We start from the raw sequence: 24,902 nt of genomic DNA on the forward strand, positions 1-24,902 counted from the left end.
GAATTCCGTATTAGATGAATGTCCAAACCGGCCGGACTTCCTGGAGCAGCTTCTGTGTCCAGGTGAGACTTCCAGGTGTCTGAGGAGCAGGAACGACAGTTTGAGATCATCCCAGTCAGATTAACGTCCAGACTTTGTCTGGGCAGGACGCGATGAAAGGAAACCAGGAATGAAGCTGAACTTCATCCCCCTCATCATCACACTACCACCACCATGTCTGACAGTTTATGTCGTCAGATTCAGAAAGTTCTGCTGGGTCTCATCAGAAGATCAGTGTCTTTGGGTCCTGGTCGGGTTCCTTCTGTCATTTTCATCATCATTAGCTTTTCTTTTGTGACAAAACTGCAGAAACTTCGTTTCTCGTCTATTTTGGATTTCTTTTGCTGAAACTTAAAACTGAGAAGATCTTCCGTTCCTCCTCCTGACACTCCAGAGACGAGTTGGACAAACAAACATTTCTGTAGATACTTTTAAAGTACTTGTTACTTAAAGTAATCCTTTCTCTGTTACTCCTGGATTAAGTTACTTTCTTTACATTTCCTCCAAAGGTGGAACAACTATCCAAAAGTATTCAAAGTATTCCGTAAGTACAGTTTAATAGTGAAATGAAAACAAATAAAAGTTAAAAAAGAGACCAAACTGAGACCCACAGGACTGAAAACTACAAAAATGTCTCCTGAAGAAACAGCTTCCTGCTCCTCCATCCAGACCACGACCACAGACTGATGTTTGCTGGGAGAAACCGCAGAGGAAGTCCTCGTGAGGAACAGAAACATCAAATAGTTTTTGAAATGGTTTCGCTCAGAGAAAATTCAGTTAAAAGTCTGGAAGTGACGGAGCAGCAGAAAAACGATCCGGTTTCACTCCTCCTGGTCGTTCTGCTTCGTTTGGATCTGCCGTACTATAACATGTACTGATATTAAAACGGTAACAAAAATGTCTGAAATCATTTTAGTACAACGAAAGGAATTTGTTTCTATAATACTTTAACTGAGCTATTATCATCTCAACTAAAAACTTAAGAATTTAACAAAGAAGAAGCAACTTTGTTCTCCCTAAAAAAGTTTTTAAAAAACTGAAATCTACACATTGTTTTTACTCTGATTTGCATTTGTGTGAATTTTATGATTTCATCACATGTTACATTTGTGGAGATTTTTTTACTTGGTTGCAATCTGGAGTTTCACCACTAGATGCCACTAAAGGCTGCATAAATACAAAATACAAACGGACAGATTTCCTGCTAACATGGATTTGAGATGTTCTTCTTTCATATGAAAACCAATAAAAATGTTATCTTTGTTTTTGATAACTAATCTGCACTTAAACTGAAAACTTATTAAAAACTTTAGATTTTAAGAACTGGATTATGGAAACTAAAAAAGACGAATAAAACAAGAATTCTTTACACTTCCTTTCAACTAATTAATTAAACTTTATCAGACATTCATTATATTCATTTAAAATGTCTATTTACGATTAGGAGCATTTATGTAATCTTTTATTTATGCTCAGATCAGTTTAAGATATTTATGATTAAACTCCTTCACGCCTATATTTATTTACAATCACATAAAATACATTTCCATGTTGTTTCGGGTCAAAGTGATGTTAGATTCTGGATTAAATTGTACATCTCAAATTAGCGCCATGCGGCCAAAGGGGTTAATGGATTTATCTACATGTTTTTCCTTGTTTTTGTTGCTGAAAATGCTTGAAATAAACCAAAGCAATCAAGGGAGTTTTTAGCTGATTTTCAGTTCTGCTTGGAGTAAAGCAGGAGGATCAGTACGGTGGCCCTGAAGTCCAAATCACAGCAAAAGATAGAAAAGATCACAATTGCAAAAGCATAACAAATAATAACATTTTTGTCTTATGATTACATTTTACAAACCAAAACAAAATTGAATAAACCATAACAATATTTTAAAAAAATCATAAAAATATATAATGTCCAGAAATTACAATGAAATATACAAAAAACTGAAACAAATTAAGAAACCGGAAAAATCACCTATGAATGGACATCACTGATTGGATGATGAGGTTTGTTCACCTTTCCAACGGGAAGTTATCTTCCTCAGTAAAATCTTCAGGCAGAGGATTTCTCTTGAAGCCTTTGGCCACGCCCCCTGCAGAAGTTTGCTGATTGCTCATCAACTCTTCACCACAATTCAGGTGAAGTCCCACAATTCCTGCACATTGCTTTATTATTAGTAGTTTTGGTTGTGATTTTTTAATTTAGCCTTATTAGTGATTTGTTGGCGTGATTTGGCCTTCGGGGCCACCGTACGCCTTCATTTTGAGATGGGATTCTGTTCTCCTTAAGACAAAAAACGTCAGATTTGAAGTTCACAGAGAAGAAGCGCATCCCTTGAAGTGGTTTGAAGTTTCTCAGCGCCGCTGATGCTTAAATGTGAGAATAAAGGCGCTTCGTGATGCAGCGCGGCCAACAAAACACCCATGATTGTTATTTGCTTTTAGTTTTAATGCCTTTTTTATTGTGTTGTTTTGGCAATTTGTGTGCATAACGAATTACAGCGGGGCTAAATTTGTGAAGATGTGTAATCATTAAGGTCTGCTCTTTTTAACAAGAGCCGCGTCCTCCACCAGGATGAGAACGGGCTCTGAATATTCACCATCAAAGCCCAGGGCTTTGGCTTTTTCATGAGGAATCCAACTGCAGATTCTGCTGGAAAACTGAGATTTAAGGCGGAATCATTAGAAGCCATCATGGCGTCTCTCCATCACCTCGTTCGTCTGAGCTCTTTCCATCTGTATTCATGGATTCATGAGCAAGTCTTGTGTCACAGCATCTGAAACTTTGATGGCACGATGAGGAGCAGCCAGCCGCCGTGAAGATACATAAAAGGATGGCGGTCTGAATGGTGATGGCGGTCCGGTGTGACTCTCCAGTCCAGTCAGTTAACTCGTCTCCTTGTTTGAGTATGTCTCCGTGTTAAATCTACTGCCATGTTTGTACACAGCGCTTCACGCCGCACTCGACCTCGCCGCATCCTCCGGCAATTTGCAGACAAACAGGGACGCTTCCCGCCGCCTCCACCCGCCGCCTCCGACCGCCGTCCTCCTCCACATTCCAGCTGTGCTCTGCAGCCTGTCAGGCCTAAATTAGCCTCCAAGACCGCGGCGGGCTCCAAACCTAACCATTACTGACCATTTGGCGCGGCTTCATTAGAAAGCCATGCATGTAAAATCACGCCGCGGTCCCCGGCCGTCACATCCAATTTCAAAATACAACCCCCACCCCCCATCTTTCTCTCCTCCTTCACTTCAACATTCTCCTTGTTTCATAAAATATGATGTGATTAGAAATAGATTACACACCTTGTTAGCAGAGCGTTTCATATTTGAAGACGGTGGCCTCCTTCATGATTCAAAGCCGCGGCGGCCTTGTTCTCCGGCCTATTTGTTTAATAAGCTCTGATACCATCAGCGGGCCTTTTAAGTGAACACACTCCCCTGCAGCAAAGAGGGGAGATCAATACCCACACCTGTAAAAAATAATAATTAAAGGAAGAATCAAAGATTTTTCTCCTTCTGCGGGAAACCGAGGAGGAATCGGGAACGGCTGGAGCCTGAGAGGAAACCCAAAACAGGAAGCGGCTTTTACAGGTTCAGAACAAAGCTTTGAACTCCGCCGGACCGGAAAGGGGTCGGGGTGAGCGGGGCGCCATCACCCTTCAGCCAGTCTGACAACCGAGCATCATCAGCTTTCTCTGGTGTTAGAAAACCTGTCCGGGGAATTCGCTCAGCGCTGCCTGCTAGTTTCAGCCATTGTCTGTACATGAGAACTGGACTGAGTGCCCCCCCCTTGGTGTTCCAGACAGGAAGTGCCAGCAAAATCCCACAGACACATGAAACTGTTGGTTGTTACAGCAGAAAAACTCCAAGTTCAAGAATCACATTTGACCGATTTCCCCTGAAACGATGGATCATTGCAGACAAACGGGAGGCGTGGCTTCTTACAGGTGTCCCTGAACGTTCAGGTGTCAGGTAGGACTACAGTTATACATATGTAGGTATTGGTACCGTTTGGGTTCTGTCCAACACCGGTTCTTCTTTTGAAAGGGGCCCAAATTGACTTTTTTTTGTTTGTTTTTATCGATTATTGAAGGAAACATGAATGTTTGTTTCCCTCTGTCTGTGTTATTGACTGTATATACAGAGAACTGAATGGAGTAACTCCTCCCCCCTGGGGTTCCAAACAGGAAGTAGCTGTGAAATCCCATAAACTTCTATAGAGACATAAACAGCTGTTGGTCAGAATAAACATTCTTTCTCTAAAACCTTATTTAATATCCTCAATTATTCAAGTTATTCAAGTTATAAACCGACCAATCAGATGCCTCAGTCAAAGCATGTGATGTTTGATGACCCCCATCTCGAGTGTTTGACAGACTCTCCTTTGTTTTTTTTTTTGTTTTTTTTAGGGAAACTTCCACTAAGCTCACTCCTGATTGGCGACTGTCGTTGCCATAGAAACGTTAACTCAGAATGATTTGGACCAATCACTGTCGTCTGGCTCCAACATGGCAGCGCCTTTATTGCAGTAAAATGTCCAAACATGGCGATGCACCCTAGTCTTCACAGAGACTTCTGGGAAATTTCTAGGATTTTTGAATTGTAGAATTCGGACACAACCGCTGTTTCCAACATGGCGGCATCTGAAAAAACGGCGACTGAATTGACTTTGTTTATGATGTCTCGTTTGGTCCAGTTCTCTGATACAGTCGATGGTAGCAGCTGGGAAGTTGGCGCCATCAATCAAAACATTTGCTGCACCTGTTGAGATTTCCGGCCTTTCCCGCCACTGATCTTCACGCCTATGGCAGTTTGGGCGGGTGGGCGGCGCCGGGGGACGTATAACGCCCACCAGCGATCCTCCGGGTCGCAGGAGGTCTGCCGTTAAGGATCCACGGCGGTGATATGGAACTATAACCGCACAATTAGACTAATGGAAAGCGTCTCTGCCTCTCCCGGCGTGCTGCAGCGAGACACACGTGCGCCCCCCCCAGAGACGAGGCGGGGGACGTGGAGTGCAGAGGAGGTAATGGCGGATGCCCATTGATCCTGGTTGCCACCTGCTATATGGCTCCGCTGAGGATGGCGGGGAGGCAGAGGCCTCCGTCTGGGGAGGGATGGCGGCGGCGCCCCGGCTCTCTGGCATCTGGATAAGAGTCTTTTTCAGGTCTTCAGATACTTAACCAGCACACATTAGCACAATATGGGTGGATGGGGGGGAGTAAGGCGTGCAAACATGCCGCCTTTATCGCAGCGAGAGCGCTTCCACGCCGTTAACTCGCACTCTGCAGGCGCCGGCCCCTCTGGGGGCGGGCAGGTGAGAAACAAAACAAAGAAAACGCCACCAAAGTGTCAATGAGCAAACACGTCCTGTTTGCATTCAGAAGGAGAGGGAGGCCCGATCAGAGGGTACGGTATAATTCCTGAAAGTTCCCTTCAAACACAGTGAAGAGGCGCCGCACGACGCCTCGCCTCAGCCAAAAACAACGACAGGATTCATGCAAAATTCATGCTCCTTCGCAGAGCCGGCTCTCTGCTTCCACATATAGGCGCTGTTGCTGTGCAGGAGCGGGTCACATGCGTGCAGCTGGTCTGGAAGCACAAGTCTGACCACCTCTGGACTTCCCTCCACATGTGAGGAGCAGCGGAGGGAAGGAAGCGGCTGCATACATTTGCTGCAGCCTGTAAACTGTGCAACACTGACATCTATCTTCTCCACCTGAAACCTCCAACACTCAGAGGAAGAAGCAGAAACGGCGAGGAAACACCTTCCCCCACATCCTGGTTCATGATCTTTCTGTTTGTCTGCTTCTTAGTTTCTCCTTCAAACAGCAGAAGAAAATCAACATCCTGGACTTTTCTGGACCAGCTCTAAAGTTTGGTGCAACGCGGCGAGACGGGGAGGAGGCTGACCTGCCCAGCTGGGGGTCTCCATGTACGGGTGAAGCGGGTGGGCTTGAAGCTGGGTCACTCGACTCGCTGCTGCTGCTGCCGCCGCCGCCGCCGCTGCAGGTGAAGATGAACCCTGCAGGTCAGAAACATCCTTTCAGCAAACCGGATCCAAAAACTTTCTTTATGACACAACACAAAACCAGCATAAACACAACAGGTCGACTTCAAAAACTGACCCCACAGAGGGGAAAGAGGTGCAAAACACCAAAAACATAAAACATTTCTCAAGGTTTGTTGAAAAAGAGCCCGCCGCACATCCACGCTGAGCTCACTTCATGCATTTTTCAGGAGATTTTTGAAACATTAAACTGCTTTATTCTCATCAAAAAACAAACAAACAAATGAGAAATGTTCATTTGCAAAGATCAGATGATTTTAGAATCAAACGAATGTTCTCAAAAGTGTTTATTTTGTGGGTTAGCATGAACACAATTTAACACAGATACAAAAATCTCCACAAACTTTTCATTTATTTCCTATATTTGGCTTAATTGGGAACATTTTTAGCTCTTCCTCCACAGTAATCAGCTTTGAAACACACATCCCGGTCGGAAAACACCTTCATTCTCTAGTTTCTGTAAGGTGTTCAGGTGTGAAATGATGTGCACGTACACTGCAAAATTAGGCCTCCTAGAAATAAGTTAAAAAATCCTAAAATTACAAAAAATTATTTAAAAAAATCTGCCAATGGGGTGAGAAATATGGTTACCAAGAATTCTTATTTTAAGTAACTAAGACATGCTTTCTCAAACTAAAAATACATTTCTCAGTAAAGATTCTCTTTCTTGGAAAACGGGAAATAAAACAATTTTTTTTCTTGAAACAAGAGTCTTTGTACTTCCTTAGGATTCGTGTTCGTAGTTTGAACTGAATCACTGAAGCTTCATGAAGCTTCAGAGGTTTGGAAGGCTTCATATGGACCAGACAGACCCACAGATGTTTCTTTACGTGTGACCAAACGTAGATGAGTTTACATACGGAGAAGGAGGGTGTAAAGGTGCTTTCACACGTGAAAAATTTGGATGCCCCGCCCCTCTTTTGCGGCGCGGTGAATTTGCTGCTCGTAGCCTCACAGAATGAAAAACATATGATGTTGAGGAATCAGGTTTATTTATTGTGAAGAGTTCTACAAAAACATCAGTAATCACGTCTCCATGTTGGGGTTTATATGATTATTATTCAAAGATTTTCCCCGTACAGGGGGGCGTGTTTGTATGACAGCCGCCTCCACGGTGTTTCTGTGTCTCTGTGGATGTGCTTGTAGCCTCTCTGTCTCGGATTAACCCGAAGAAAATTAGGAGACCTTCTTCCTTTTTCTTAAATGTCTCAATGAGCCGACAGCCTCCGAACCCTGCAGCGTCTCTCTCTCTCTGCCGGTATATTGAGTGAGTGAGCTCCGCCGCGGGAGAGAAAGCCGCCGATCTGTCCGGAGTGTTTCCCGCCTTCACCCTAAAGTAGCTGGATGAGCTCCGAGAACCTGCGGCTCAAACAGGTAAAGGAAAACGAAGAAAATTCTGGACAAAAACGCCCGCTTTAGATTAATATTCTACCTGCTGATCAAGTCACTGAGAACATCATGTGTTCAAAGCTGAGTTCCTGATTGGCTGATGCGACGCAGCGACCTGTCAAACTCCAGGTATTTACATTTTGCCGCCCAATTCGTACCTCAATGCTCAAATTGAGCTGGTGGCAGACTTTCGCATTTACTGTGAATGCACCTGAAGAGGAGGGATAACCAGCTTAGTTTATCTATCAGCTCTATTATATTTACACCTTAAATTAAACTGTACCTCTGCTGCCAAACCCAAAATCATGGTGTAATTTCAAAAAATCGAATTAAAATGTAGTGAAGAGTTATAAAGAAATGCAGTTTAGGATATTACAGTAGCAACAGAGAACACCCAACTTTAGGAAGAAGTTAGAACAGGTCACCCTCAAGCCTCATCAACCAGGACGTTGGAGGTGAATGAAGTATTCCTCTATAGTGCTGCTCTACAGTCACACGTTCACACACTGAACACCTACGCCAGCCGATGACCACCAGGGGCAGTGTTGGTTCAGTGGCTGAGGAGACGTCCTATCAGAGGACGACTGCTCTACCAACCACAACTCAAAATGTTGATGAAACCAGATATTTTTAAATGTAAGAAATTCTTGAACTTTTGTTAATTGATCCAATGTTTCATGTTTTACAGAGTAGAACTCGTATCGATTTCACCAAGATACTATCGATACTCTGATCAATTAGCCCCTCCCTAATGTGAAGTCGGTCTGTGACACTCAAATTTAAAGAACTGTGTTAACCTGATATACCAGGTCTGTTCTCCAGCAGTCAAACATCAAGAGGGACCACCAGATCGGACACGCTAACTGATCAGAGCAACAAATGGAGCAGAAATTTAGGTAAAAATGTACTTATATCTGTTTGTTTTCTATGCGAAGACGTGGAAATTATGCCACTACATTAATAAGTTTGTTTGTGTTTAATACTATTAAATTACGTTTTTTTTTCAGTCTTTTCAACCATTTTGTACGAGTCATTTCTGGGTAACTTTTTTCTTTTTTGTGTCTGATTCAGTTTAAACAACAAACAACTGGATGTTTTCTTTGATCGTCGATCACGTGATTAAAGATGAAACATGAAGAACTCCAAAGCCGGCGTCTTTGTTTCTTCTGCGGTTGCGAGGACGCTCTCAGCCTCCATCTCTGAGTCAGAGTGAGGAGAGTCGGCGTTTAAACGTCCACATCCATCAGGAGCGCGTGTGCCGCAGCTCCGCATGGACGCAGCCGCTAACGTCTGAGCATGCGTCTGCGGTTCAGCGTGAAACATGACAGAGTAACTAAAAGAGAAGCTCCAGCTTCTAAAAATTCATTGTTCCCTTTAAGGCTGGGGTATTAATGACCCGCCTCATTCAGCGGGTTGTGTTTGAATTTTTATCTCTAACATCGCAGCCCATAATTGCCGGCTGCACAGCCCTTATATAAGGCACATATATCTGGGGTGTTCGGCGGTGTTTTCGCCTGGCTGTGTGACTGTTCCCATAAAGCAGGAGCTTTTCTGCTGACTGCTGTATCTTCGCAGGCCTCAGGTTGGCTGTTGCCCAGAAGCCCAGCCGGTGAACTGCAGAGAGAGCGCATTGATTTCATCCCAGCAGAAATCCCTGCTCCCAGTTCCCGCCTCCCTACCCCGCCCTGCACCTGATTAAGCATTCGCAGGGAGCCATGCCAACACAATTTGTCATTTATCAAAAGTAATTAAAAGCAATTTCTTTTCTCTTGTTGATTGGGAATTGACTAATTGTTGAGTCGGTGAAAACGGGGGAATAAATAAAACAGGGGAAGATGAATTTTACATCAACTCAGAGGAAACCATAAATGCTGTAAAACCAGGGCCAGACATCTGGCTCTGTGATTTCCCTCCACATGATTACGGCTGCAGAGCCCGAACAGTTGCACGCCGCATTCTGATATACAGCTCATAGGCGGTAAATAATATATTAGAAACAGCATATTGACTGGCCGACTTAAAAGGCTGTTTTCACTTCATGTTGTGTGAACAAGTGTGGGAGGAAGAACACAAACCGACTCGCTGGCTCGTTTGGAGTCGGTATCAGCGGCGTCTGAGTCCGGGGAGGGAAGGAGTCGAGGTTACGGCGCCCAAACCCGACGACACCACTTCAACGCTAACGGTAACAACCTCTGAATGCACCATCGCCTTCTATAAGGGCCGAATGAAATGTCAGAATTGATTGGAGGCGGAGGCTGCAGATGTGAGCGGGCGGCTGAGGTGGCCGTTTTGTCTCAGCGGCGTCCCCGGATCATTAGCGGGAGAACCTGGAGGAGGAGGAGGAGGCGGCCATGGCGCTCCTCTGAGGTGATAGAAGCAAATTAAAGGAGATTTCTGGTAGGGGTGTGCAAATTGACATTGCGATATATCGCGATATTTACTCCTGCGATTGATTCTCGATTTTTTTTATTTTCGTTTGAAGAGGCTGTAAAACGTTATATTCATAATCCTTTGGTGAGACTTTCCTTTGGAGGTAGATAGGGGGCGCACGTTGCACCAATGTGTCTGACAGCTACTTGAATTATTTCATTTTTGTTCTGTTGTTTACAACAATTCTGGCTCAAGTAATGGTATTGCTGTTCATATTTACTATCGTTAACACTCAATTTTACAGATAATTCCAACTCAAGTGTTGTCAATGCGTGTCAAAGACATAGTATTACTGAGTTACACAAAAGTGTCTGTAATTTGTTACACAAAATAAGACACAAGTTCTTTATTATGATTGTGTTCAAGCTAAAAAAAAGTCAGGGATATATTTTCCAAATTATTTTTTGTTATATAATGTGCATCAATAATTTTTTTAGCAAATTTACCAACTGTGAGAACATCTATATGACGATATTGCGATATCCCAGTATCGCGATATTATCAATATTGCAGTATTGATATACGATACAGTATTGATATACAATACTGTAATATCATCGATATCACAATACTGTGATGTCATCTAAATTTTGATACTGTGATATCATCAATATCACAATACTGCAATATCATTGACATTGCGATATTGCAATATCATCCATGTCACAGTATCGCGATATGATCAATATCACAGTATTGAGATATAATCAATATCAAAGAATTGTGATATCATTGGTATCACAGTATTGTGATTTTATTGACATCACAGAATCACAATATCATCAATATTGCAATATCATTGACATCACAACAATATCATCAATATTACAAAATCACAATATTGTTGATATTACAGTATTACAATGTTGTAATACCGCAATATCATCAATATCACAGTATTACGATCTCTTTGGTATCACAATAATGCAATATCATTGATATGACAAGATTACAATTTCATCGATATCATAGTATTGCGATATAATTGATATCATAGTATTGCGATTTTATTGACATCACAGAAACGCAATATCATCAATATTACAATATCATCGATATCACAGAATCATAATATGTTGATATCACAGTATTACAATATCATAGATATCATAGATATTACAATATCATAGATTATGATATTACAATATCATAGATATTGTAATATTGCAATACTGCAATATCATCGATATCACAGTATTGCGATATAATCGACATCATCGATATCATGGATATTGTGAGCCATGTTTTGCGTCGTATCGTGAGGTACCCAGTAATTCTCAGCCCTCATTTCTGGTAAATATGGAGGCCACAGAGTCCAGCCTGAGAGCTGCGCCTCCATTAATCATCCATGAAGTGACTTATGCTCTCCAACATGCATGGTTATTAATGCTCTAATTAGGATTTTCCGTTCCAATCTTTCACATTGCAGTTTGGGTGATGCATGTTTAAACAACACGGCGTGGAAGCGAGCGGCGGCTCCTCCTCCTAGGAGCCGTCTGAAGCTTGTCACGCTCCGTCTTGGACGTACGGCCGCTCACTTCAAACTTTCAAAGTGTCGGGAAACTGCGCCGAGAGGCTGACAGAGTGAGGCTGAGAGGGTCCCGCTCTGCCTGCAGCAATCGCTGCTCCTCAAGGGTCTCGACAAGAGCGCAAATTAGGTGTGAGGAGCTCCGGCGCCCCCATCCAGAGCAGACGGGGGGGCACAGGAAAGATAAAGAAACCTGGATGACAATGAAGAAACGGAGGGCGTCGTAAAGTGCAGAAAATAAGCTCTCACTTTCAAACGTTTACGGCGGCTCAAATATCTGATGATACCTCTCATAGCTTTTAATCTTTAATGTGAAAAATTAATCATCCCATTCATTATTTTAATAGCTGTCATTTTTCTCCCCCCAAAGTGATGATTTATAACCATTAAGCCCTGCGTAGGCTTATGTGAGAGGGATTTATCGTAATGTTTGCTCCAGGTAGCCTCCAACCATATTTCATTACTCTGACAAGCCATTAAAATGCCCTGGTGATTAAACAACAGCTCTGAGGTCAGCGCGGGAAGCGGCGTCTTTCCCCGCGCAGGAGCGCAGCTGCACGGGCCAGGACCAGCTCCTTAACAAAGGCCTTTCCCCCCTTTGTTCCCTCCAGACCGCCAATCGCAGTTATACATCTGTATCTGTTGCCGAGTGTGACAAGGGCAGAGGGAAATAATGCGCCGGCACACAGGCTACAATGAGCTAAAGTTAAGAATGGGGCCATTATGGCTGTTTTCCTGTGTGGTTTGAGACTGTGATAACTGTGCACTTAGAGGAAAAACTCTACACTCAGGCCCTCTGGTATCCATCCATCTGTGGAGCTCACGCTGTTCCAGGAGCTGCTGCTGCTGCTGCGGAGCACGCTTTCATTCCTCACTGCTTTTCCACTTCCTGTGCGGACTCCAGCACGCAGCGGTTCACGTGCAAACCAACCAACGTTTACCACAACCAGAACACTCTAAAGCTCAAATGAAAGAGGCTGAAAAAGCTGAAAGAAGTTGCTGGTATGTTTTCCTTGTGTTGGTCACTACATCAATATTGCATGGTTTTCTCCCACCCCCATCACTGCTGCTGCTGCTGCTGCTGCTGCTGCTGCTGCTGCTGCTGCTGCTGCTGCTGCTGCTGCTGCTGCTGCTGCTGCTGCTGCTCTGGACACACTAACATGTTGCATGTGGTGCATTCACTGCCATCGTAGCTGAACAGTCAATAATTGTGTGAATGTTTTACTCACTATAGTGATTCTCCTGCTTATTTCTGTACATTTTTCAGGACGTAAAAACTCAATCACACTTTCAGCGATTTCATCTTAGAATCAAAACGTTCAGCTTGTTCAGGACATCACAGCTTTTACTGTTGGTATTTATATACTTCTTTTTGAAATACTGAGAAAAATATGCCTAATTGGAAATGAATGAGGAATTGCTCAAATCCTTCAAAAACTTCTGCGAATACTTTCAGCTACAGACGCGATTCAATGTTAAAATGTTCAGCAACTACTGGGTTTTTAGATTAATTTTGAATTTAGCTTTCATTTTAACAAAATGCTAACTGTTTTTGGCTCGTTTATAAATGTTTCCAGTTATTTAAGCAAATTACCTAACATTTTAGCATTTTGCTACTTCTTTTTGGCAAATTTAGATATGTCTCCAGTTCTTTGGCTAATTTGGCATTTAGCTAATATTTCAGTAAGCTGTGAGCCTCAGTAATGCTATATATCTAGTCTAAATTTATCTGCAGCAACATCTACTTAGACAAAAAATAAATAATTACCTTCATCTGGAATTACAAGAAAAACTTGCATCTGATGAACAAATTGACTGATAAAAGGGAGAATTTGGCAATAATATATGCTGAAAGATGATATTCTTAAGTAAACCCTAAAATATTTCAAATGCTGAAGAAAATATTAAAATGGTCAAAGCTTAAAATGAAATTTAAAGTCCTGAAATGCCTTACAAAGTGAAAGAAATACATCATAAATTGCCTTTAAAAAACTACAAATAGATAAAAACAGATGCAGGAAGTTAAGTTCAAAAGTCTAAACAAATAAAATATTTAAAAACTGTAAAAAAGAAAAAAAGTTCTGAACCAGATGAAGCCAAAAAAAACTAAATGATTGATTTAAACAAGAACAGGTTGTAAAAAAGTATAAATACTGATAGAGTTTAATGAAAAATTGCTTATGATAAAACAAAAAGCACTAAAAATGTTCAAACATTTACTCAAGAATTACATAAATAAGAACAAAGATTCAAATGACTTCTAAAATAATCTAAGCTGAAGGTGAAATAGTCTGAACTAGGAGTGTGTCGATGTGACACGTATCTCGATACGTGTCATGATAAATCCCAAGATTATACCAAAACAAATGTATTTCTTTAAACCATGGACAGATGCATCGCTTCACTCGTTTTTTTGAAGCGCTACAATCTGCATTTTTGTATGATTCTGGCAGCAACGTGGAGGAGTATTGGTTTGGTACCCATTCCAAGTAAAAACTGAGTAGTACAATCATATAACGACAAAAACCGTGAGGCTGACTGAACGTTTAACACAACCTGGTTCTTGTGTGATCATGTTGTTCTGGTTCAGTGTGTAGCTGCTCAAAGAGGCTCAGTGCTGCCAACTAGTGGTCGGAGGTTTAAGTGGAAAACAAAAGTAAGACACTCATAAATAATTAAATATTGTCTTGTCAGCATTTTAAATCGATACAAGAATCGCCAAATAAAATATAGAAATATACTGCCTAATTGTTTTTTCCCTGCACCCTGTAGTCTGAACCCCTTTGTAGTTTATTTACAGGTTAATTATCTAAGAAAATGTCTAAATGTACAAAGAAACAATTCATGTGTGCTGCATTGGTTGAATACTTTATAAAATGATGATGTTAAGAAGGGACGCTGCTGGTGATGATTACTGACAAGAATAAATCTGGATCACTACGAGATACTGAAGTAAATGATTAAATTCACATAAAACCCTGATAACAATAGAAATGAGTTTCTAAAATGCTAATAAAAAGATTAACTGAAACAATCCAAGAAGAAAACCCAAAGATGTTAATATTAACAATAACACTAGAAATGCTTCATTAAATACAAAATCCATGAAAGATGAATCAAAGCTTTAAGCTAAAACATCTCCACGTTATTTCAGAGCAAAGGTAATCATTCACTCCATTCTGCTGTTTATGCATCGATGTGGTTTCTATTTATGCATGAATATGCAGAATCAATTACTGCTGTGCAAAATGTTGACAAACACTTTAGAGAATTATTCTGTTTGAGCAGACGGCTTCCAGCTCGCGTACGTCTGGAGTATTTAAAGAGAAACTTCAAAAAATGTAGTGAATGAACGACAGAACGACGCTGAGCTAACAGTGACAGACGAGGGCGGTTCAGTTCTGATCGGGTTGAGTTGGACCGGTGTGCTGGGCTGGAGAAGGACTGAGCTTTATAAATACATTTCCCGAATTATGATTTTTACCCCAAACCAAAATGCTGTGTCGTTCTTTGACCCTTTAACACCAGAGGCGTCGCCGGTGACGCTTAAACACAAAATCTGTAACAGATACTGTAACTTTTGGACCGTTACCACGATTGTTCGAGCCGCTTTTCTCCTTCAGAATCTGCTGGAATGATCGTGTTAACGGTTGAAAAGTTACAGTAAATCAAATAGCATAAACACTGGAGCCCCGGTTAAGACATAGTTCCTGCAGAGCAACAGGGGGTCATTAGAAATTCACCTTTGGGTTGTGGGCGGGACTGTTGGTGCGGGAGTTACCCTATGTTGATGTCCCAGCCTTCCTTTGTTTACACTATCTCCTGCTAGCTTATAGCCCCTCACAACCCCAAGCTAACGTTAGCGTAGCCAGAAAAGAGGTATAGCGAACAATATTGTAGCTATCATTTTGTACAGTTCTGATCCAGATGGCAGCGCAAACATGGAAAACAAAGACGTTCATGGATCTATTTGTCTACAAGTGGAAGATTTGGAATTGTAGTGGAGCAGGGAAACTTTGGCATTTGGAGTGATAATAGTGACCGCAATGGTTCTTTTAGAGGTGCAGCTGTTGGGACTGACTGTGTGTCCCTCCGCTGCGAGGCTGATCTGCGTCACGCCGTGACGAGGAGCAGAAACACAATACATTCAGGCCTGGCTCTGGGCTGCATGGCACCGTAGCTGAAACGTCAATTTAGCCTGATTTTTTGGGTTTCATACTGTAAAAAAAAATAAAAATAAAAAAAATAATTGCAGTTTGGCGCCCCCTCTAGCATATGGGGAGAGCTAGGCAGCCGCCTAGTGCACCTATGCCCAGGGCCAGCCCTGTGTAAATGTAACTCATGACTTTTTAAACTTATAAAACCGATTTTGTTGTGTTTTCCGTGTGGCGGCAGCAACACGTTAACATATATGACCAGCAACTATTGATGATGTCATCGAGTGGTAATAATGTTTGAACTTGAAAACAGTATTTCTCTCTGTTTGGAGGACTAAATGTAGAGTAAGGAGAAGCATTAGGATGTTTCCTGAGACTGGAGTGGGCTCACAGAGGGAAGGCTGATGCTCAGACATATCAGGTCGTGATGGCGTCCAGCCCCCTCCACGCCGGACGCTTCCCTCTATTTGTTCTACTGTTAATTATTCAAGCGTGTCTTCTCAGCTGATTTATACATTTTAATAAAACCGTCTTCTAAGACATGGACACAGAGACTCTTCCATGGAGGGGGGGTCCACGTCCAGAGCTGATCATCAGTTATTTGCAGCACAGAGCTGGTCCTCACAGGAGGGGTTATAACTGCAGGGGGGGGGCTCATTGGGAGCGTAGAGCTAATGTTCTGCCCCGGTCCGGCCCGGCTCTTTATTTGGTTCTTACATAAGCAGCTCTGAAGGCACGAGCATATGGAGATTTGTTTCCTCTAACAAGCTGACTTCTTATTTTACAGTTTTGTTTTTACAAAAAAAGAAATCAAAGCACAAACAGAGCCTTTGGTCTGAGTTCTGCTGTTAGATCTTCAAAAACAGGCTCGCATCAACCAGAACACCAGCTTACAGGCGAGTCGTTAGCAGACACTCGTGGCTTCAACACCTCAGGACATGTATCAAGCCTGTAGGTGGGAGTATGATGATGTGGGCCTGTTTGAACACCTCGTTTGTGTAAACCTGAGTATTCTAGAGTCAAATGTGAGTCCATCAGTCCAGCAGCTTGTGTACTCATGGGGCGACACCTCCTCCTTGACCGTCAGCTTGAATACTAGAGTGACTAGAGCCAGGTCAGTTTACCATGTAACCACTAGGAGGCTTGTATCAAATAATACTAGCTACAAGGTAAAACTTATGACTAAAAAAATAGTGGAAAAATGTTCCTGTATGTTTCTGAATTTAGTAAGAAAGATGTCAACCCCTCCATCACCTTTAAAACGTTCAGTGGTTCAACATTCAAACTTTAACTTAGTCTGAGTAAAAAAACAACATTATTTTTTAGATTTTACTCATCTGTGTTGGGGGGTTTTAACTCCACATCCTCTCACGAAGATCTGGTCTAAACAAACAAGCTCCGCCCTGAAATATTTAGTCTACTCGGCTACGTTAGTGCAACAATTTATCGTCTTTCATGGCAGCAAAATGTGTTCTTAAGAAAACTCAAGTCTGCTTGTTCTGACGAGAAACAACTTATGATAAAAGGAAAGAGGAAGGAGGTGTTTTTACTTTCACATTAACTTTACTAACATAATGTGTAGAATATTTTTGCTAATATAAATAGTAGAGTAACTTTACTAACTTTACTAACATAAATAGTACAGTTACTTTACTAATATAAATCATAGAGTAACTTTGCTAATTTAAATCATAGAGTAACTTTACTAATATAAATCATAGAGTAACTTTACTAATATAAATCATAGAGTAACTTTGCTAACACAACTTTAATAATATTAAGTGCAGAGTAACTTTACACTTTAAGTTAGTAAAGTTACTAAAGTAACTTTACTAACTTAACTAACATAAAGTGTAGGTTATTTTAATAATATGAAGTGTAGAATAACTTTACTAATATAAATAGTTGAGTAACTTTACTGACATAAAGTTTAGAGTAACTTTACTAATATAAATCATAGAGTAACTTTACCAACTTTACTAACAAAGCATAGAGTAACCTTACTACCACAAAGTTTAAAGTAACTTTACTAACATAACTTTACTAATATTAAGTGTAGAGTGACATTACCAACTTTATTAACATAAAGTGTGACATACCTTTACTAACTTTAGTCACATTTGACATAATTGTACCAGCTTTCCTAACATTAAAACATTCAAACTTTTACTAACTTTAAAGTGTCATAACTTTGCAAACTTAAAATGTGGCAAAACTCAAATATTGTGACTTGTAGAAAATGTAATAACTTTACTTATGTATGTGTGGAACACCTTACTTAGTGTAAAGTACATCAGAATTTTACTAAGTACTACAGAGTGGTAAAGCTGTATTTGGTATAGATTCACATCATTACGTAAACAGTTAAAGATTTACAGCAGGTGGATGAACGTAAACACTGGAACTACTGAAGCATGCTAGTAAAATAAATAGATAAATAAAAAGCCTAAAACGTCTTTCTCCTAGGAAATGATTAGTTTTGTCTTCTTTATCATAATCAAATCAGTGTTTTTAATAAAAGTGAGGATGTGAAAACATGAACACTTTACACAGAAACTTATTTAATGAGAGTGTTGTTGCTGTGAGGCTTTCCGGGATCATTAGATATACTAAACTTTCTGCGTTCATTAACAATCTTTGCAATAAGCTTCATCTCTTCTGAGTATTTAACTGCTTAAAAGACTGAGCTGATCTGAAGGTGAACGCGGGACCACAGAGGAATCAAACTGTTTTCTTTTTTAATCACCTTAAAAGCGTGTGCACTTTAAAGAGGGAAATATCGGCTCAGTTTCCTCCCAGGAAGCCGAGGGAGGGGGGACTCCCTTCGCACTTGTTCCTGTCTAATGTCCTGAGCCCAATGAGCTGGACTGATGGGCGACGCCACGTCTGACAGTGACTGACAGAGCCTGTAATTGCCGTGTTTGCTTTGGGAGACGAGCAAACAGCCGTGGTGGGACCGCGTGTTTGGAACATGCTGCCATTTCTCAATTACCTTGAAATCCAACTCTGGATATTACATTATCATACACAATGGACACGGCCCGCCGGAATGCTTGAGTGCTGTTAGCTTCTTGACTAATGGAAGGGATCACTTCCATCCGCGGCGTGATGGCGTCACGACAGAAAAACACCTGCTGTAATCCCGGAGTGTTGTAACGGATGCTCGCCACTTGTTTTCATTACTCAAAAAGTTAATTAGCTAATTATGTCCCATCTCATCTGTACACTTCATATTAGTTTGGATGGCTTCTTTGTTCAACGCTGAGCGGTTTGGCATAAATGCAACGTGTGCAGCGAAAAAACAAACCTTTGGTCAAAATGCAACATAAGCACAAGCCTTGTTTAAAGATGCAGTTTAGTGAAAGAGGGTCGGAATCAGCAAAAACAGGATCAAAAGTGGGAGAACTAATTGTGCAAACTCACCGTACTTCTGACTCACTGATGAATAACTGCTGGTCTGTTACTGAGTTTTTACTCCGTTAGTTCGGATTGTTTTTGCCGTTTGGCTCCATGTAAGTTTTAGAATAACAGTGAAATGTGAGTAACTGAACGTTTACTCGGATACGCAGCGGATTTTTACAAAGTAATTTGAAGGCAAATACTTATAAAAGAAGAATTATAAATGAGGATACGTCTGCAAAAAATAACTCAAAGTGGATTCATTTAGATGTAGATTACGTTTTTATTGTCTTAATAACATAAAATGTATATTTTTTTATTTTTAAAGGACATAAAAACGATGATGGATGTCAGGGTTAGTATTGGGTTACTAGTTGACGTAGTGTTTAGTGCCGACCAGATCGATTTAAAATATCGATGGTATCGATCTGAAGTTGATATCCGATCAATGCCGACCCTCAGATATCAATATTTCTACTCTTGTATGAAACTTTTCTGTTTCTGTAAAAAGGATATTGTAGGCGTTGTTCACCTGATCTCTATTATATCTGTAGTTGTTTTTGACAAGTTCCATTTCACCTGTTTAGGTTCTTCTATTGTATATAAAGAAGAAGCCTAACAAGTTACAAATTATTTATATTTTTGCCATTTTTTTTTTTATTCGTTAAACATTTTGATCCATTTTTGTATCATAGTTTCTGGTTTCTTTCGGTTTGTTGATTGTTTTGCATTCACTTCTTTACTTTTTATTTAATTTCAAGTTTTTGTTAATTAATTGAAAATATTGTGTTTTTATTCTGTTTATGTGTCTATCAAGTAATTAAAAAGGAAAATGTACAAAAAAATTAATATTTTATATTGAGATTTTGAAGTTTATGTCACATCCACAGTATTTACGTAAAGTATCAATATTGGTGACTCTGACCAATATTAGATCAGTACGGGATCAATGACTAAATGCTCAATATCGCCCAGCTCAAGAAGTGTCAAATATTAAAGTGGAAACAAAAACAAAATGAGGAAAAAATGTACATTTAGTTTGTGATTTTAAACTGGTTAAAAAAATCGGTGTTTTTTTTAATAATAAATCCGTTTTAGTATTGAAAACAACATTTTTGTGAACAAAGTTTACAGGAGAATTTATAAATAACTATATATGTTGTTAAAGGCCAGCTCTGTACACGAGACGGACAATCCTGTGGTCACATGACCTCTATCCGGCCAATTAGAAGACAGAGCAGATATGGCATCATCAAACTTCATCTTTCCTACAATAGACAAACATACGGTGGCCTAGACCCAACATCGCAGCAACAAAAATGAATAAATGAAAAACTGCAACAGGAAAAAGAAACATTAGTGCAAATACAAACAAATGGATCCAGATAAAAAAGCAGAGTGGACGTGGATGACTGGGGAGGGATTTTCTGTCAGGCACTACATGGTCTAACATGAGTCTGTGACCTGCAGCTCCAGAGCCTCATGCGGCTCTTTTATCCATTTATTGTGACTCTTTTGCTTCAAAGAAAAATGCTAAAAATGAAAATAATCAATGAGTTATTTAAGTTTTATCATTTCTGTTTCGATTAAAAAGTGTCAAACCACAGAACAAAATGATGTCATAGAAATGTTCTTTAAATTTGAGTTTGTAAAGTTAGTCCAATAGAAGTCTCCACAAGTCTTATGTTTTGGCAAATTACACTAAAGTAATTAAAGTTTTGAACAGTTTAAAACAATTTGAAATGATAGAATTATGTGTTTTGTGCCTCTTATCTTAAAAAAATAGAATAAAAAAGCTTCTTTATTTTTAATGTTTTGAGTTTTTTATTATAGTAGGATTTTACTGGTCATATTTAACAGTAAAAGGAGAAAAATTATGTTGATGCACCAAAATTCTAATGATAAAAAAATATTTTTGAGTCTCTTGTATTTTGTTTTGAAGTGAATCTGATCTTAAATGGTGTGTTTTATTTTGAAAGGAACTTATGTGTGCAGCTTTGAAAAGTTAAAGAAATAAAAGCAGTTATAGAAACATACAGACCCTGTTATAGTTTATTAATGTAACACTTCAAATATACATTTTATAAATACATTTGAATGATCATAAAAACATAGATATTGTGTATTTTTCTAAACAATAACGTTGGATCTTCCGTCTGGACCAGATGGCTGTTTCCGTGTTAGAGGTTTCTGACCGCCGACCAAACCTCAACACTGAACATCTTCACTTTATCGTTTTAACTTGTACTCCTGTCAGTTTTTTCTCTGTCTTACAGCGTCAGTAAAAACCATCCCAATAATCCACGTCCATTGAGGCTTTTTATGTGCAACAATGTTGCTCTTTGCAGAACTGTTTCTTATTTATTTGTTTATTTGTGCATTTATTTGGTTGTGATGGGAGGTTTCAGCCAACATACGAATAAGTGGGACAAACACGATGATCAATTAGGCTTTTTTATGTTTTTTTAGTCTAATTTGGAGTTTAGCTCATATTTTAGCTTTATGCTAACTGTTTTGGCTAAATTAGATTTTTTTTTTTTGGTCTAATTTTGTACTTCGCTAATATTTTAGCCAATATTATAGCTATCGGATTCAGCGTTTCCAGCTATCAACTTCAGCATTCTCCTCCCATCGAGGCCAAATGTGGATCTTGGATTAAACTCTTCGTCTGATGAACTCCTGCTGCTCTGCAGAAAGTATGTCCCAGAAAACGACAAGCTTAAAACGACATAATAACAATTAAAAGTTGACAAATTTTGGGACACAAAAGTAATTTTTGATCATAAAGTTGGTTTGTTTACATTACACACGGATCAAACCCCCTAGTGGTAATTAGATGAAGTGAAACGGCTCCATAATGTTCACTTTTGAACTCAGACTTTTGTGAAACGTTTGGTGAAGATTTTCACCTAAACTGCAGGATGGAGAGAATTTGTGAAGTGACCTGAAAGGAGAGCAGAGGAGCAGAAAGTGCTGCACGTCACGACGGGTGGAAGCGTATTAAACAGCAGAAACGTCTATGGGCAGATAGATGGGGCATCAGCCTGTGTTGTTAACATTTACAGCTCCTGTTCCTGGGGGACAGAAGTGATCACCAGTGAAATCACCCTCATACATTTGAATGCTGCGACTAAAAATTGGAACATATACTACAGGCAGTGATTTGAGTGGTTTTATGTCTCCTCATCGGCGAGGATCCGGCGTGCACGAGGATCCGGCGTTCTCTGGGAGGGAAATCTGCAGAGGCAAATTAGCATTTGGAGCGTCCCGCGTCCCCGACGAGAAGAAAGCAGCACTAATTTGTAATAAATATCAAAATTCCCGGCATTAAAAGCTTAATTACCACAGCAAACACAGCAGTGATAAACTGCACATAATTCCAATTCTGCAGATGACTGTTGTTTCCGCCAACCAGAAAAATGATCCAGCTGTACTTCTGGATTCACGACGAAGAGGAGGAGGAGGAGGAGGAAGGTACTTGTAATTCAGAATATTTTTTTTTTCTGCAACTTAGCAAGTTTTCATCTCTCAGCAAGGCACATTAAATCCCAGCTGGTCAGATTCTCCACTCCTGATGCTCGGCTTCAGACATGAAACAAACTGCTGCAGAAATGAAAGCGGCTCTCGGAGCCGCGGAAATCCCCCCTCCTACAAGAGTCCATTAAAAATACATGCTCAAATAAATCTTGGTGGTAATGACAAGTTTTTACCATATTTTTCTTGAACTTTTAATGTACCCAGCCCTGGCTTCAAAGAGAAAATTAAATATTAAGGCTATTATCTAAGCTGCTCTCAATATTATTCAAGCCTGGCTTATTTATGTGCTATGGTAATAATTACGTTATATAAGTCAGTTTTCCCATTCTGAGCTAACACAAGAAGGTGGCTGCTTTGCAGTTTTGCAACCCAAAATGAGTAACCTAATTCATACATTTGCTGCAGTAAAACCCAACAAGATCCTGCAGATTTATTGCAGCGGTTCTAGCTGGAAATGTAAATATATTTATGATTTATGACTGCAGGGGAATAGATCATGTTTAATACAGTGTATGTACGGAGTAGCTCCCTTTTTGGCAGGGGCCCATGCATACTCAACATAATTTGGTGCATTTGTATTAAAAAAACAAACAAACGGTGAGTTATTATCTGCTCTGATCGAGAGGAATCACCTAATGTGGATCTCCCCTGTTTACCCAGCAGTGAGACGGTAAATACGCCGGCTGACATTTGAGGGGGGGGCGTGAGCGGAAGTGGAGGCTCAGATGAATTTGTCTGACAAATGCTCCTGGAGTATGTGTTGTCGACTGCGCTTCGGCGAGGCCCTGGACTGGGATTTGAGAGCGACTGAAGCCAAGCAAAGCATGCCAGATCACTAATTGCACAATTTAAAACCAAAGTCCCTGGCAGCTTGTCGTTTGAAATGGAGAGAAGAGCCACTGCGTAATCGCCGAGCCTGACACAGATCTGCACGGCTCTCCGCCGAGGAGCCCCAGTCGCACATGGCTGCAGGTTCACAGTCAACAGCCAGCGCCAACGCCGGCGCCCAGGCGGGCGGACGCCATTGGCCGCTTTCTGCCGCAGCTGTAATGGAGAAGCTTTTATGGCGATGTGATTGGACGCTTTAAAACGCTGCTGCATTGGCAGCAACTTTACCTTCCTTTAATTGCTCATTTTAGCAAGCAACTGTTGCTCACAGTTGGTGGTGCGCGGCAGTTTGTCTGGTGAATTGGAAGCCTCTCAAAAGCAACTGTGTGGTTATTATGCTATTAAACTTTACATTCATCTTGCTCTAATCCTAATGCTTCCCCCCTGATATTAGGCGCTTGCTGAAGAATTAAATTACACCCACTTTGCCCGGTTTGAGAAAGAAACGTGACAAGAGGAGGAATCGATCCCGTGACGTTCCACTTCTGAAGGCTGCCATTTTTCAGGAAAATACTGAAGCTTTTTTTATTTTAACACATCAGCTTTAAATTCTAGTCAATATCTGTGTGATGATCATTAGCTTTAGTCATTCGTGTTTTATGGGTTCTAGCTTAGTTTGTCCATGAAACAGAAGGTTCATGGTTAAAATTCCCACTAAATTTAGCATTAGCACAAAGTCAGCCCAACTGTAACCCTCCCGCTCTCCTTAGTTTGTTTAGTGGGGTCATCTGGACCCCAAAGACAGCGGACGGCTAGACCAGGGGTCAAAAATCTAATTTTTTTCGGTTAATTTGGCACTTCACTAATGTTTTAGCTAGTTATCAGCTTCAGCGTTTTCAGCTTCAGTGTTTATAGTTATCAATTTAAGCATATTCAGTTATCAATCTATCACATGTAATGCTATAGGTCTCGTTTTTAAAATGTTTTAATATTATTTTTTTCTCTGAAGATTACAGAAATGAATTGCTTAAAATTTGTCTATGTGTGGCTCTCTGGAAAACCATAAATGTTTACGTTTAGGCTGTGATTGTTACAGTTTTCCTCTTAGCCTACAAAAAGAGACCGGCCCCCCATCAGAGAAGAAAACAGTTATGTGGCCCTCAGAAGAAAAATCTTTGACTTCTAGATTGAAGCGCAATCAAAAACAAAAAACAAAAAAAACTGGAGTAAACCCAGTTCCCCAAATGACCACTAGGAGTCTCAGTTCTCATTTCACTTAAATATATTTGGAGTTTAGTTTTACATTTTTTATTTCTGTTGGGTAGATTTAAAATGTATTCAAACTATTTGATATCTTTAATATTATATAAATAATATATTAAATGTTTTTCTGATTAAGAAAAAAAATAAAAGCCTCAAAAACTGCTCCGTTTTCCCGCCAATTTGCTCCATCTCTAACAGACCAAAGAGGTTAAAGGTCATACTGGACCAAAATGGTCTCAGTTTTTTTTTTTTTTTTTTT

General features: G+C 40.4%; 1 protein-coding gene across 1 annotated transcript in view; it reads right to left on the minus strand.

Annotated features, from left to right (window-relative positions):
- The window catches only part of rbfox3a (RNA binding fox-1 homolog 3a), a gene marked incomplete in the record, with an annotated part of 614,011 nt that overhangs the window by 237,392 nt on the left and 351,717 nt on the right, over positions 1 to 24,902 (minus strand). The window contains 1 exon segment of the mRNA XM_024272938.2: positions 5,956 to 6,067. Coding sequence (XP_024128706.1) covers positions 5,956 to 5,977 — 22 coding nt within the window.

This window comes from Oryzias melastigma, linkage group LG8 (assembly GCF_002922805.2).
Source record: "Oryzias melastigma strain HK-1 linkage group LG8, ASM292280v2, whole genome shotgun sequence".
NCBI lineage: Eukaryota > Metazoa > Chordata > Actinopteri > Beloniformes > Adrianichthyidae > Oryzias > Oryzias melastigma.